Source organism: Pelmatolapia mariae, linkage group LG18, assembly GCF_036321145.2.
Source record: "Pelmatolapia mariae isolate MD_Pm_ZW linkage group LG18, Pm_UMD_F_2, whole genome shotgun sequence".
NCBI classification, from domain to species: Eukaryota; Metazoa; Chordata; class Actinopteri; order Cichliformes; family Cichlidae; genus Pelmatolapia; species Pelmatolapia mariae.
In genome coordinates, this window is record NC_086243.1 from 12,356,153 (window position 1) to 12,372,829 (window position 16,677).

General features: G+C 42.7%; 1 protein-coding gene across 7 annotated transcripts in view; it reads left to right on the forward strand.

Annotated features, from left to right (window-relative positions):
- LOC134617290 (SPRY domain-containing SOCS box protein 4-like) overlaps nt 1-16,677 on the forward strand; it is an 82,559-nt gene that overhangs the window by 38,900 nt on the left and 26,982 nt on the right. For all 7 annotated transcript variants that reach the window (XM_063462499.1, XM_063462502.1, XM_063462498.1 and 4 more), the window contains one exon: nt 6,204-7,164. In XM_063462499.1, coding sequence (XP_063318569.1) covers nt 6,432-7,164 — 733 coding nt within the window. In that variant the 5' untranslated portion in view covers nt 6,204-6,431. The remainder of the gene's footprint in view (nt 1-6,203; nt 7,165-16,677) is intronic.

Here is a 16,677-nt window from a genome sequence, read left to right on the forward strand (position 1 = left end):
TACCAAATGTTGCTTAGCAAAAAGGGTTAGCCATAAACTGCATCTAAGAGATGCAACTAGACGTCCTCCAGACATCAATTGTTAAGTGAAGCCTTGAGCTGGTCACAATGTTAGGCCCGCCCTAAAGCGTGCATTGCATTATTGTCCTTTTTGACTAATGGGGGTGTGCATTAAGACTTGAAACTAGCCATCAGGTCACCAGCAAAGAGTTTAATGGCTTCACAGATCGTGGGAGCTGGAGGTCATTTTCCCATATGCTTCTGTAGTGCTGAGCTTTGTTTGCAGTCAGTAGTGTCGCCTCCTGCTGGTCAGTAAAAAGAATACACATGCCCGACACTTGAGCGATGATGTCACTTTTAAAGCCCAGAAGCCATATCCAATTTTTAGTTAGTGTGGCTAAAAGGGTAACATCACTCCTGTACGTCAGCATGTCAGTATGTTAACATGCTGCTATGGGTTTTTCCTTTATTAGAATTCTAAATGCGCATTTTGCAGGTTGACTAATTAATAAACTTTTAGCCCCAAAAAACTCCCCAGTGTTTTGTAGTTGTATAAACAGAATATCTGTGACTCAGAGTTTTCGACATCATTACATCATATGAAGTATATATGTATATATGTTTTCAAAAATTCCTGGGTTGTGCTTTCACTTGTGTGGGTGTGACACGTTTCATCACACTAGTGGAAGCGGCTCAGCTACGTGAGCGAGGCAGCAGCACTGCATCATATTCACACAGACTTTGATGCAGTTTCTTTACTGCTGGGGTTGTGAATCTGCCACAGCTGTCCCAGAAAGCTTTTATGTATGGCATTGCCAAGCCCGTGTCTGAGTGTGGACACGTGTGTCCATATGTCTGTGAGAGAGGGGTGAATAGGTTCTGCATAGCTGTCCATAAAGGGGTGCTCAATCACTGTAGCACTAATGGTCTTCCCTTAGGGTGCCATGGATTTTTAAGGTGTTGCGACAGGCATGGAAGAAGCATAGCAGCTTAGAAGCAGACAACATCCTCTGCATTTTAGAGTTTCATAATGCTGGAAAGTAGATCAGTTTCAGTTCCTAAATCACCCGTGATTCTGTTTAATATTAAGGCGAAAGAGCAGAGCAGATTAATGTGAACCGAGGAGGAAGATGTAGGAGATGGAACATGATTCATTAGGGAACGTGGTTCCAGACAGCGTCTCTGTAAAGTTAACTCAGTAAAGAGTTAACACAGTGATGGAACAAAGAAGGAGAGCAAGTGGGAATCCATCAAAAGCAATGCATCAGAGATACAGTAAAAAAAAAACGGGAAAAGGAAAAAGGCAGCCATTAACTTTCACGGTACATGTGTAATTTTATCTGTGAGAGAGTGTTTGTGACAGTGAGCATGTGCACTAGTATGCAGCTATGTCCGGAGTTTTGCAACCTGTGCTTTTTCTGCTTGCTGAGCTTGCATTGCAATGCCACACACTAAACGCCATTACAAACTGATAGGGCGTCAGTTCTGCTAGTCTCCCTGGATTTACTGGTACTGGAAGGCAGAAAGAGGGTAGCAGAGACAAATGGGTGATGCAGCGGGAATGAGAGCTGAGAGAGAATTTAAGGAGAGTGTAGCAAATACAGGAAAGCTGTTGAAAACAGCTGTGTGAAGAGACAGTAAAGCGAGAGGGTCAAACCTACAAAGGGCGACTGCGATAGAGAGTGGTAACGTCTCTTTCTGCAGAAGCCTAATAAGTCCAGAGGTGTCATCAGCTGGAGGAGTTTAAAATCCCAGTCCACTGTCTCTGTCTGTATTTTGACATCATGTTAGGAGCCAGACGGTACAGTTTATGTCTGGCTCTGGCATCTTCATCTACCCAGGGATTCCCTCAGTAGGAATGAATGTCAGCAATGTAGAGAGGATGGTAGTTTGTTTAATCTAGTGGGTACAGCTGTTGCTATGAAGAGATGCTGTATGTTATAAATGTGTGTTTGGGATTGTGTGTGAGTGCTGGTTTTGTACGCTGTTGTGCCCAGATGTCCTCCCAGGAGTGGAAAGTGGAAGAAGTGACCATTTTGTGATTCATTTTCAGACGTCACGAGAATGATGCAAAGTTGCGGTAATTTGGAGTGACAGGCAAGGTTCACATTTGGGCCTCGAACAAAAAGGCAAAGCAGGGTTGAGCAGAACAAAATCATGAGACACATAAAATTTGTTTACCTGCTCCAAAGCTTTACAGTGTTTCCTGATAGACTTCTGTGGCGCTGCGTGGTGAATTTTACACTAAAGAATAATTAATAGATATTTTAACTGTTTTTCTTTTTTTCTTAAAGCCAACCTATTGATATTCCTTCAGAGGGAAAAAACAGACACCTCAATATGTCAGGAGGAAGCTGCTGAATTTCTTGTTCAGTAACTGAAACAGACACGTGAACTTTCAGCTCGCTGCTCATTGTGTTTAAATGAATGCATCTGTTTGACTGAAATTGAGTCTGGCTTTGTTGCATGTCATAACCCTTTTGCTCTAAATGAATGAGAATGTCTTAAATTGGCATTTTGGCAAATAGGCTAATTTGCTTTCTTGCAGATGAAGTAAATTAAGATTGAAAACGCCCCTGATAGAAAATTACAGCGAGCAGCCTGTATAGTTAGAAAAGAAAAAAGAAAAGAAAAGAAAAAAACTATTGAACTAACCAGCTGCTGATTACACTCCTTATATTAAACAGACAGATATAAGTGGTGTTTGTGGCAAGGCAGGTGAGTAAGTAGATTTCCAAAGAATATAATAATGTGATAATATGTATTATTTATTCTGCTGTCGCTGTCTAAAGGTGGCTGTGACTCTCAGGCTAGACATTCATGAATGAACCGATAATCAGGAAGCTATTAGCGGTTATCCTTTGTAAACTTCTGCGTCGTTTCTTTAAAGATCCGTGATTAACTGCCAAGCGAGTGCACACTCACAGTAAACACCGCCGCATTAAAGACTATGCTGAAGACTCGGGACAACTCGGTTTCTGTTAATCACAGTTTTATATTTAAACACAGCGCTCAGGGTTCTTGGCGTAATTTTTGTGGAAAAGCCCACAGACATTTCTAGTCTGTTCTCAGAGGGTGGTGCAGTATGAGTGAGAGGTTCCTCAGCAGTTTCCTTTCCCTGTGTGTGAGCTGTCCCTGCATGCGTGTGTCTGTGTGTGTGTGACTTCAAAGCCTGTCTGCCCAGTCAGAGCTTGCTGGACAGTTTCAAATGAAACACAGTCCGTGAGACAGGCCGACACACTCACACGCACTCGCACACACAGTGCACGCCTCTAATACAATGTTACATACTTACAGACACACACACCTCCCCCAAGCTTCCAGGTGGCTGCAGCTTGTTAGTGGTACAGCAGGAGAAGCCAGATGAAGCCAGCCCACACCAGCTGCACTGCCCTCTACCTGCCTTCTTATCTCATTCTTTTCCAACTTTTCACCTCGCTGTTAGTGGAATTTCTAGTTTCTATAGTTTTTTCTCTTTGTCTCATATCTTAAAGACGACTTTGCCGATCGTCTGTTTTAGCTTTTTTTCCCTTCGTTTTTCTTTCTAGTCTCTCTTCTGATCCTCCCTATCCTATCCTACCTTTGCATATTCCTTCCATATTAAAGCTAATCAAACTCCTAATTTAAACTTGTAAAAGAAAATTGATATCTCCTACCACAATAGCGGTGGTGCACAAACACGTACTATTTTGTGACATTATAGATCAAATGATTAATTGACCAATTAATCAAACAATAATCATGGAGTTATTAGGAAAAAAAACTGCCTTCTTTTGCATGTGTGTGTATTTGGCACGTGCGTAGCACTACGTCAGCTGCTGTCCACTCCATACCTGCCTAACTCTAACTGACTGCATGAAGGGATGAGTGCAGTCTTAAAGGAGCCAGTAGCAGGAGAAGAGGAAGATGGAGGGAGGGAAAGTAAACAACAGATGGTAGAAGCATGTTGCTGCTACTCGCAGCAGTATGCCAGCCCAACACCAGCCTCTTGCGAGGTTACTATGCAACGGTGACCGTGACGATATGGAGGTCAGAGGTCAAGTGCCTCCTTGATGACGGCCCCGTAATGCCACGCGCCGTGCCAGACTGAACCAGCTGAGACACATGTATAAAGACGCTGAGAGAGCGTACAAATTTATGTGGTGTTTTCTTTGGCTGAGGTTTGGCGGCGATGACTGTTGAAATCTTCCATGCAGCGTCCACCCTTGACCCACCTGCCAGCCGTGATGACACACACTGAGGCAGCTGTCTGTGCTCTGTCTGTTTGTGTGTGTGTGTGTGTGTCTGAGCGCTGAGTCGTTTCATGCTGAGGAGTGAACTGAGTAGTGGCATACATTGGTTGGCGTGGCTGGTAGGTGCCATGACCTTCACGGAGAGGGGAAAAAAGAAAGAGAGCAAGAGAGAGAGAGAGAGAACTGGAAAATGCATGTGGTCAAAATGAGACGCTCGTATTCGTGCTGTGGAATATCTTTCTGAGGACCAGCTTTAGAGCTCGGGTGTGAGGACTTTGGGGAAAATGACGACATTTGGACTGATCCTGTGTGGAGTTAAAAGGTTGGAATTAGGGTTGGGGTGAGGCATTTCAGCTGTGATGGCTGAGAGTTTTTCACCATTGTTTTTAGTTATACCTTACTTTTTTGATATTGTTAACCTTTAGTTATTTTGCCATTCAGTCCCCAATCTTAATCTGCAGTAAAAAACAAAACAAAACAGAGTTTGAGAAGCTTTTGTAAAAATGTACTTTATTGAAATATTTTTTAACTCAATGGTTTGTTTTTTTTAGGCTTAAGTAACTAGTTTGAGTAAAAAGATGAGACAATAGACCCTATTTAGAAATGTTGATACAGTAGCAGAGCAGTTTCTCATGTAAACTGTAAATAACAGCAGTCAATAGCAGAACGAGGTTAGATCTTCGGTAGCTGCCTTTTGTGCCGTCGCTTTTTTTTGTAACACAGCGCAGTGTTGACAGGTAAATAAGGTGTGAATCGCTCGTATTGAAGTGTGAGACACTCTTACCAGAAGAAGCGTCAGTTCATTTAATACACACACACACACACACACACACACACACACACACACACACACACACACAGTCACTTTGTGGCTTATTCAGGATGAGGTAAATACAAGCAGCAGACATGCAGGGAGCTGTGTGATTCACTTCCCCGTTTGCATGAAGTGTGGCTGTTTTCCTGTGAACAGGAAGCAGAAGCTGTCGTTCCAGGAAGAGATCATTACGTTGGTTGAAGTGCACCGAACCTGCCTGTGTGCGTGTGACAACGAGAAATCGTGTCTTTGTAGCAGCTTCGCAGGCTGAAATAAGGGTTTCAGTTCGTTTACTGCAACAACTTTAAAAATAATTACTCAAATAAACAAGTTAATTTTTTGTCTATTTAGATGTCCAATTTCCAATTTATTTAGATGTGCGTAAATCAAATCGAAATATGACGGGAATGTTATAATGAGGTGACCGGAGTGAGAGAAATGAATGATTTGGATTCCCAAAGTGGAAGTGAAATAACAAGAAACGAACTAAAATCTAAACTAAAACTTAAAGCGCTTACAGTGGAAAGTGATTTTACCAATGAAAACGAAAATTGTTTCCTAAAAATGAAAGTATTAACTGTGGTTACAGCTCGCTCTTGTTTTATGTGTGTCACACACATGAGCGTCAAAGACTGAACTGGAGCCACGTTTCATCACATTTTACCAAACGCATCGGCATGCAGACTAGCTGACGTTTTCAACTCCGTTACACAGAGGATTGGAGATAAATTATTACCTTGTGCTTTCTGTTTGCCTTCTGTTGATAATTTTGCAGACTCAGGCAATACCCATTAAATTTGCATTAACAGAATGAGAGTGTGGCAGGTTCAGATCTGGGCTATGTTGCACAACTGGGCAATGTTTGCACGGTAACATACGTGTGTTGGCACAAGCGCATGACTTTCTTGGGAGGATGCATGATGAGTCAGAGGAAATACATGGGTATTTGTGCCAGTAATTGTCCTGTTCATTGTGTATTTCTCTGAAAACAAAGCCACATAAAATCTGTGAAACAATAAGTTTTGCCACCCGTTGCCATCACTGTGCTTCTCTTTCAGCTCCTCTACTTTTTCTTTCTTTTTTTGAAATCTGCTAACGACTGGTATTCATACCTCTGCTTTTATTTACGTATTTTTCCTCTTGTGCTTCTCTCAACAGGAGTGACAGCGGCTCTGTCTTTCTGAAGAAATCTGTGGCATGAAACCAGATCACACAGGTCTCTCGTACACCACCTTCATCTCCCTTTACCACTCTCCAGTTAGAAACACACACCTCAGCTTCACTGCATTGATGAGGTAACGTCAGGCTCCGTGCAAGAACCCACCTGCAGCGACGCCTCCTTCCCCCCTTCTTCCTCTTCCTTCTGTCAGTCATTGCACCGCAGCCATGGGCCAAAAAATCTCTGGCAGCATTAAATCAGTAGATGGTCGCGGGGAAAGCGGTGGCTCCCCATCCTACCGACCCCTGACTCATCGCCGGCAGCACCCTGAGCTAAGGGGCCCAGATTTCTTCAAACCTCCCAGGCTGGATCTCCTACTGGACATGCCGTGCGCTGGACTGGAGACTCAACTCCGTCACGCGTGGAACGCCGATGACCGGTCGCTTAACATCTTCATCAAAGAGGACGATAAGTTAACGTTTCATCGCCACCCTGTCGCTCAGAGCACGGACTGCATCCGGGGGCGGGTCGGATACACGAGGGGACTCCATGTATGGAAGATCAACTGGCCTGTCCGGCAGCGAGGCACCCACGCTGTGGTTGGAGTGGCAACCTCCGAAGCTCCTTTGCATTCTGTTGGCTACACAGCGTTAGTGGGGTCAGACTGCGAGTCCTGGGGCTGGGATCTGGGACGTAATAGGCTCTACCACGACAGTAAGAACAGGGCACACAGCTCACTGCCCTCTTACCCTTGTTTCCTGGAGCCGGAGGAGTCGTTCACCCTTCCGGACTCTCTGCTAGTGATACTGGACATGGACGAAGGGACCTTAAGTTTTATGGTGGATGGACAGTATCTAGGAGTGGCATTTAGAGGACTGAAAGGAAAGAAGCTGTATCCCATCGTCAGCGCCGTGTGGGGACATTGTGAGATATCCATGAAGTACATCAACGGCCTGGATCGTAAGTAATCGCTTTTTGGTGACTATTTACACATTATGAACATAATCCAGCAGTAATGGAGACTACTCAGAGTTCATATTCACATGACCTTAGATGACCTACCTACAAAAAAATGCCTGATGTAAAAAAAAGAAAAAGAGAAAAAAAGGAAACCACTGAACTAAACTAATGTGGCGGTGTCGTGATACGACGCATCCCTTCGTGGTGTTGTAAGAATTTCAGTTTGTTGTGTCACTCTTCTGAGATTGCAAATCTGACACACTTTCATTGGCAGCAAACAGGGTGAAAATTAGTTTGAGTACCACTGGAAGGAGTCCACGTGTTCTGCAACATTCATTATTCAGTACTCAGTACTGAAAGCATTAGTGTCTCAGCGGTTTGAGTGTGCAATTTCTAGTGTTTTTTTTCTTTTTCTTTCTTCTTCTTAAATTGAAGTGCTTTCGTTAGCGATGCTTGAAGCCGGAGAGGAGTCTTGAGTTATTTCAGAAAGACAGAGAAGGTGTTTTTTTAACAAAGCAGTCAGATGTTAGCGATGGATGCGTTGGGTTGATTTTGTTATATTTTTCAGTGATTTGCCTTTTTTCCGGCACTGAACGGTTCATCTGGCTGTAGAAGTGTATCATGAGCTAACGGTGTCTTTCAAATTGCTGTGGCAGAGCAGACATGTGGTGCACACATGAAACAAAAGAGTAGTTTAAAATACTCTTCTGCAGGTTTTTTGGTTTTGATTGGGTAAACAGATTGCTTGTGATTGTTTTCTTTGATCTCTGAAGTCTCTCCCACTGTCTGCATGTGCGCGCCAAAAGAGAAGAGACAGGCTCCCCCGTCACAGTCTAAACAGTAACGCTTTGAACATCTTGTTAAAAGCTCACTTAGACACACATCACGGACACTTACACGTATGAACACACACCTGCCAGGAAGGGAAAGGGTGTGTTGTGACAACAGGCTTATAATCTCCCTGCCTTTTAGTTCGCTGAGCCCTGTGGGTCTTATTTGATTTCACAACAGGGTGTGCTTTTGTGTGTAACCCCAACAGCAATCTGAAAGGAAAACCCGGCGCTCTCTGTAGTTTGTTACATCTCATTTCTCTTTGCCCAATCATCTCAAATTTCTGTTTGAATTTTTTTTTCTGTCAAAACTTCTCTGCTCTCCAGGGACACCATGACATCAAGAGCCCATTTTCTTCTCTAAAAAAATAACAGGCGTAATTCCAGCTTTAAATTGGGTTTTTTTTGCCTTAAAATTGCAGCTGGCCAACTGGAATATGAATCAGAAAAAAACCCCTCTTGTCTGAACTGTAATTATTTTCTATCCTTCAGTTTAACTCCTGTTATATGTGTGCATTTAAATCTTTTAATCTCCAACCTGTCACTATTAAACATTGTTTGACTGCTTAAAAGCACCTTACCTCCGACATTTTTCATTTATATAGAATATTGAGTCCGTTTTAAAGCACTCGCTTCTACAATCTTACAGCCTTCATGCTGTGAAATGAGGTTTGGCTGTGTGTAAAGCTTAATGCAGGGAGGAGGGTAGAGGGTCATCGTCACAAGCCGGCTGGGATGTGTGTATGAGAGATAGACACTGACACAGCATGAAATTAAAAAAAATACATATTTCTGGTCAGAGTACAAAACAGAATGAAGAAAACTAAAAAATCAGGGGATCTTGGGAAGACACTGGTTGTAGTGAGCAAGAAATATCTAACTAACTGTAACCAGTCACAGCTTTTTTTTTTTTACCTCCTATTAGAATACGGTTTTTATTATACAGCCATGCATTCAGAATTTCCCAAACAAAGTAAATGAAATCTCATGCGAATGTGTGCGCAAACACACGGAAACAAAAGCGTGTTTGAGAGAGGCCTAAGGTAGGGGAAGTCCACTCGGACTACCAAATCCGTAACAATTCATTCGGTTTCTGATTCCATTCATTTGTTGCTGAGACGTCGTTTTGGGTTATTAGCGCTCCAGGCGTCGCTCTGAATTCCAAACAAAGACAGCAGTGAGTGATATTTCAAGGGTTTAGTGAAAAGGTGAAGTAAATAGCCTAAAGCAGGGTCTCTTTGACGCAGGGCAGGCTGTGATTACAGTCTGTGCGGCAGCTTCTTTCAATATCAGTTTTGGATTGAATCGGCTCGTCTGCCCTGCAGATGACTCGAGTAGAGAGAATGAAGTCATAATTGCTGTCTGCCTGTGAGTAAAGGAGTGTCTGTGTGTACGGCAAACCGTGATTGTGTGGTCAGCCGGAGAACAGACGTTGTTTCATCTTTTTGTTTTCTTTTTTCACGGTAATCGCTCGGTAGTGACTGTATCTAATGAGCCGACCTATGAGAAGCCACTGTTGGGTTGTTTGTAAATTATTGTTGGAGGGGAGAAACAACGCGACTGCTGGGTATTAAAAAGAGATTTGTTGGTGCGCCGTCTTCACGTCACCCTGTTTGCTTTTCTCATCACTCCGGCTCAGGCCCCTGTTGCTCTGTGATCGTCATTTTGCTCCACCTGAGATCATTACTCCCATTCCTGCAGTGACACACTGGAGAGCGATGAAGCCAGCAGCACTTCGGGCTCATGGCAGTTTTTGTAAGAGTGCACAAAGCGACCAGAAACGGATAAGTGTGTGTAGTAAACACTAACGCAAATAAAGGCTGCATGAACTTCAGTCTGCATTGTCCTCCACATATGAGCCCTCTTCCTTCAGAGGCTTCCTCCATAAACATGTGACCTGATCTGTTTGCCAGTTAGAGTATATTTAACTTAATAGATGCTATGTTACATAAACTACATATGCAGCTAATTTTTTTGCAACCTTAAAGGACACTCTCCTTCTCCTTGGTTCTTTTTCTTCCGCTCATAGTTGGGCTTTCTCTTGTCCTGTGTCTATAATTGTGCCAATTAGTGGCACTTTGATTAGCTAAAATGGGAGCTTTAGCCCTGATATGTGCCATTTTCTCTCCTGTCTTTGTACTCCAGCACATATTATGCAGAATACCACTGCAAAATCTGGCAGTTTAACAGCTAATTTACAAACCACCCAGAATATAATTCCTTTTTTTTCTGAATAATTAAATGCAGTTTCTGGGCACATATTGCTGTTATCAGCTTATAAATGCAATTTCTGGGGATGGTTTTCACTACAGTTACTTGTCCAGAATTTCTTTCCTGCCGGTGAAGCCAATGTCTTCGTGGTTTTCTCACGTGGCTGAATAGTTCCCCCGTCCAACAGCTGTCATATGATTTACCCATACAGACAATTAAGCCGACCAGTCATTGTTGCATCATGGGCTGTGAGGGAAGCAAAGGGGAAAACAGGGTTGAAAAGGTTGGGGGGAAAAAAGGGAAAAGCAGATAAGGTGGGAGGGAGAGTGACAGAATGGAAGAAAACCCAAGAGAGACGGTTACAGCTGAGAGAATTGGTAAAAGCAGGATAACATCTGCAAGTCGCAGCGAGCATACTGAAGTTTTATCAGGAGAAGGGTGGAAGCAGAGCGCAAAAGCAGCGAGAGAGAAGGGTTTGCACAGTAGGGGATGTGTGACAGACGCACAGCTGATCAGCTCTCTGAGCTGAAAAAGCTGGTATTGTTGGTATTGCAACACAAACCACAAAAGGCCACAAAAACACATTAAAAATGATAAAAAATGAATCATTGTGCAGGAGAGGTTAGAAGCCAAAAGAGGCTTATGAGGCTGCCCCCTTTTAAATAACAATAGTTAACCTAGAAAGTAGCAAGAAATGGTTAAAAGAATGACAGTTACATGGGAGATTTTGTCTATGTTAGTTTGATAAATGTCTGCATACAATATTAAAATGCTGAACTTTTCTTTTTGCAGCATTTCACAGACACTGGCACTACCACAGGGTTTTCTCTGCCATTAATTTATACTTCACAGTCAAAATCACAACTGCCGGCTTATTCAGGATTATTCACATTCCAGCAGATCTGTCGACGTGAAGTGACCCAGTTTCTTTCTCCTGTAAGCCAGCTGAGAGCTGACACCCTGACCTCCCTCCCTCTCCCCTACTGTTTAGTCTGCATCACATGAGCTTACACACTCCAGGTCAGACCTAAACCAGCTGCAGCCACCTACTCACTAGAACTTCACAACAGCGGTCTTAGTTGTGTCTGGGTTGTTTACATGAAGATCATGGCACCCTAAGATCCCCAGAAAGCACACTGTCTGTCAGTAGAAACACTTTAATTGATGTCTGGTTTTTTAGGTTCATAAATCATCAGGAATTCACTCTTTAGTAGAAAATATTTAACCTTTCCAGAGCTTTTATAGTAATAATTGCAGTTTTTGTTCAAGTTCTGGTTTATCAGATCAAAACAAAGTCGGCACAAACTCAGTTGCCCCCCTTGTGATATTAAGTCATGCAGATTTGGATTTCTTAGATCTGCTGCGGTTTTGAGGCATTCCTGTCTCAGATTTCTGCAGGCGCTAAAATACGGTGAGGGTTTTTTAAAATTGTGTGTCGGTAAAAGGACGGAAATGTTTATTTTTGAAAACAGAAAAGCAACTCGTCCTCAAGGAAATGACTACTTTCTATTGAAGTAGTTTCAAAGATCACTGTGAAGTCGAGCATTGTGGCATGTGGGAAATTTAAAGGTGGGTGTCATAAAACCACAGCATATAAAATTAAACCCAACATTTTTAATTTGGGTACTTTAGCGCTCGTTAATTTCCTTATTATTTGGTTTTTGCATGTAAATTTCACTCCAGGATCGATGGACGGGATGCCAGTATCTGAACCATGAGCTTTCATGTTTGGAGCAGTGACTCAGCTTCCTGAGCTAGTGCGTGGAGTTTCGCACCAACTGCTGGCTGTGATATGTGGGTCACTGGGTTGGTGATTTAGCTTAACTTGGTTGCCAGCCTTAGGCTTGCATCCTGCTCTTTATGGTTCCCTGATATGTCTCCCTGTGCTTTTTACTGTCACATTTGCATGCATCACTGGTTTGTTTTTCTCTGTCTTGTTCGTTCGTTTCCCCCGAAGTGTTTGCTCCTTTGCACATTTAGCTATAAGCAGCTTCTTTGTAGCCCACACACTGGTGGGAGAGGGGAAAAAAAGAAGAAAAGTTATACTTTGTGCTTTTCTTTAAACAACCCGACACTGATTTTGAATTTCTTCCAAATATTTTGATCATCCATAATTGAGAGAGCAGTTTGTTTTTGCACCTGCACTGCTAATTGTGCAAATTTTTTAGTGGCTAATTTGTAGTGCCTACGCAGTAGCTTAATAGCTTGTGCAAATTGTCTCAGAAGAAGCTACGTCAACAACTGTTCTGCCTAAATTAAATGTCCTCGGTGGCTGAATGCCTCTGATATGTTCTGGGACTCTGCCTTTCTTGATATATAATATTAAGAACACCTCTGATTGGACGCTCTGAAACTGCAAAACAAGATTAAATGACACAGAAAAAGCTCAAATGGAGGTTTGAAAGTGCCTCATGTTTCTTTTTCCATCCTCTGCTCTGAGATCTAAACACCCTCGGCTGCAGCGGGGAACGGTGGTGTCATCTCAGTGTGCTCACAATCAAATATTTAACAGCAGAGATGAGCAGTGAAGAAGAGAAGAAAGAGGCATAGAAAACATAAAAAAATAAAACGGAGATAGACAAAGTAAAGAATTGGAGAAGAGCGGAGGGGAAACCAGCGACATGCAAGAGATAAAAGGCAAACAGAGAACATGAACTAAACAGAGCCTAAAAAGTGAGGATGGTGATTTTATTATGCTCTCTAGTGTCAAAGCTTTAAGAAAAAAGAGGCACTAATAAAGCAACAAGAGTGAGGAAGGAGAAAAAGTGAGCAGAATAGAGAGAACTGAACAGATAAATATAGCAAAAAAAAAAAGTGCATGGAAAGTGCGATGGAGACAGCTCTGAAATGTGGGAATAATCACAGATTGGCAGCTAGAATGAGGACTGACAGAGACAGGCTGATAAAAGGCAAAGAAGGGAAGGAGCGCTATTAGAGATGAAGAAGACGGGAGGTGTACAGAGCGAACGAGGGCCAAATTGAAAGTCATGTCGAGCCACTGGTGTCGGTTCTGGTCACATAAACTGATAGATGATGTGGGAATCATGGAGCAGCGCTGAAACCGGGTGCTAATGAAGAGCTCCAGGGCAAACGTCGGTCTGATTAGTAAAAGGACAAGTGCTGGAATATGAATCAGTTTTTTAGACATACTCAAACACAATCTAATGCATATAACGACATTTGACATTTTTAATCTTAATCAGTGTGAATATTTAAAATATTTAGTTAAAATAATCAGTGTACAGCTGTTTATCAGTGTACTTAGCTTATCTCAAGAGCTGTTACTGGGCCTAAAAATGCAATAATCTATGATCTCACAGCAATAACCACTGGCTGGCTTTTATGCAGCTTCATTCACAGAGCTTTAGAGAGAAACTGGGGTAACCTTTTCCAGGCTTAAGCTAGTCGACTTAAAATAGCTAATGACCTTACCGGGGCTAACAGCTCAACTGCTGTCGAGTGGTGCCTTTGCCCGAGTCGATTATACAACTTTAATTGAGAATCCCAAGTCCGGCATCAGTGTTTCAGTTACAGCGGTGACCTGGTTCAGCTTCTGAACTTCTCAAAATAAGTGGACTATTTAAGCAGATCAGCTGCACTGCAAATTAACTGCCTACTTCTAAAACCAGATTAACTCGAGTTGGCTTTTTTTAGATGGTTTCAGACTCGAGAATGACTGCGTGTCTGCTGAACTGTACTGCGTGTCTGCAGCGAGTATGTGTCTCCTGGCTGTTTTCTGTTCCCACTTTCTTTTTTCGGCTGCTTTTTTTCCTTCTTTCTGTTTATTTCTTTTTTCTTTCATTGATTCCATCACATTAATGGGCTCGTATCGATCTACACACCCCTAAGACCAGCACACCTGCTCTTACTAATGTAGGAGCTGCTTGACATTAATTTTGTGTAACTTAGTGCCGGAGAAAAAGGTCAATAACGGGCAAAGAGGTATTTTTAATTCAACACAGGATGAAGTGTTACACTTGTACTTTTCACCTTGTCCAGAACATTGGTGGCATTTTGCAACTTTAAAAGCACAATTATAGCTTTCCTACAGCTAACTAATGGCAAACACAGTCAGGGATGGAAAGATGAAGTAGTCTACAGCGAGGAGAAAAGTCTTAAATGCTGAATGCTTCCCTGTGAATCTGTGAATAGTCACATAGCCAAGGGAGCCGGCGCGTTAACATTCCCCCACTGTACCACCAGTATGCGTGTTAAAAGTTCTGCTATCAGTTGTGTTGGTTTTTGTGTAAAACAGAAATGGCTCTCATGCTGAGAGAAGATGAGAGACAGACTGAATTACTGCAGAAAGAAATCACTGTGATTTCACACCTGATTATCTCCCCATTTATCCTGCCTCTCTGTCAGGACTGATCCATTTCCCCCTGTCTGTCCCATCCTGAGCTTTTATGTGTGTTTCGTAAGGCTTTTTTTCCCCGGCATGGGATACAGAACGCTGCAGGCTTTATTAAGTGATGGCATTTTGTCATTCACACAGGGGGTCACTTTTAAGTTAACGGTTCTTACATCTTCATCCAAACATACCCGAAACAACGATGGAGAGAGCCACGGTGTGCATCGTCACTAAAAGCAGGTGTGCATGGCCCACACGAACAAGCCCAGAGAGACAGCTTTGTTATTTTGTACATGTTCAGACTTGGTGAAGCTACTTGACGGCCTTTGGAATTTTTATGAGAAGGCGACCCGGGCGCTCCTTCGGACATGGAGCCAGCATAAGATGCCATCCTTTAATGGAAAGGGTATAGACAGAACTGTAGAAACACACAAGTCCTCGTCAATTAACTTTTAAAAGTCTACTTTTAAACCGGGGAAAGGCCTTTAGGTGAATCAGTTTTGCTTTGCAGCCTCTTATGCAGCGCAGCACCAGCCACCAGACAAATTTATGCAAGCATGAGAAGCTTAGAAGCCAAAATTAGTTTTGAAAGCTCAGCAGTTGCCTTTTACAAACCCATAAATCCCATGTTTAACGCTGCCACAGACAAAACTATGACTGTGAGCCACGCTTTTCCCAGACACTGGAGCCTTGTTTGGGTGACATAGAAGAAGAATATTATCTTAGACTGCTGCCTTTACTTGTAGGTAAATGCACAAAACTATTTGGGTGCGTGTGTAATCTTTCCACTTTAATAAAAAATAAATAAATAAAATAAACCAGAGGAATGATTTTGATAGTGTTCAGGCTCTGATGACTCGGAACAGCATTGTTTTCATTTATTAAATCTGCCACCAACACACACAAACACACACAAACTCACACACAGTGAGGCCCACAGGTCCGATGTTATTAACAGGGCGATCCAATCACTCCCCGGCTTTGTAATGAAGGAGAGCAGTAATGAATGAGAGCAAGATAATCCTCCACAATCTTCGTCTCCTTCATTCTTTGTTCAGGAAGCTGTAGGCACAGCCTCTAATCAACACTTCAATTTGGCCTCCTGACATTACCAATTTACTGACAGGCTGGATTCCTTTTGTGCGCTCTCAGGGATTCAGTTCTATTTAAAGGTCTCTCGGCCCTCTCTCTGTGTCTTTTCGGCATTTTCCTCCCTGATGAATGAAACTCCCTCAGCTTATTCAACTGTTTATCAGTTCATTTTCTCTACTTATTTTTTGCGGCACTGCAGAACAACTGCTGTTGCGCTCCAAGCTATTAGCCGAGTTAAAGGTACCTGAAGGCACTGATAGTCCGAACGCCGCCATCTCTCTTGTTGATCTGGATGTTTCTCCTCTGCTGTTTCTCTTGTGACATACGAAGAGGAGCTAAAGTCTGTCCGTGAACTCTCTGTGAACTACGTCCACCTGTTCCTGTTAAAAGCAAGCCGCACTGTTTAGATGACAAAACTTCACATGTGTCCTGTTTGCACATCTTGTCAGAGCGATGTCATGGCTTTGGTCAAGGGGTTTGCATTAGTGTTCAGGAATCCTGGCCTTTAAAACAGCAGAGACGTGATGTAATGGATTAATTTTTATGCCCTTGGAATACCTCCTCTTAATGTTTCTAATCATGGAAAGTTGGCAGCTCTCACTTGGTCTTTAAGCAATTTCCTCATTCACACTCATGCAGTTTGCCACCTTCACACATGTGCAGTCCTCTTTTGTTTGCCACCTAGCAGCTTCACTGGAGCTGTTTTGGGTGGAGTGCAGTCCTTAAAGTTGCCTCACTCTCATTTTTCTTTGACTAGCTTGTGACATTACTCATGTTTTCATAATTTCCCTGTCAGGGATTCAGCGTGCATCCACTTAAAAAGCCAGGTCACTCATGGAAACGTAAATAAGCACTTACAGAAAACACATGTACCGTGGCAATCTGGTCTCCCTAACACTGTTTATAAAAACAGCAGGTCCATAATCAGATTTCCCTCCTGCCCACCACCTGATTCGGAAAGAATTACTCACCTATTTTAACTGTTACATTAAATTGAGATACTCCCAGGTCGCATTGGAAGTTCGTTTT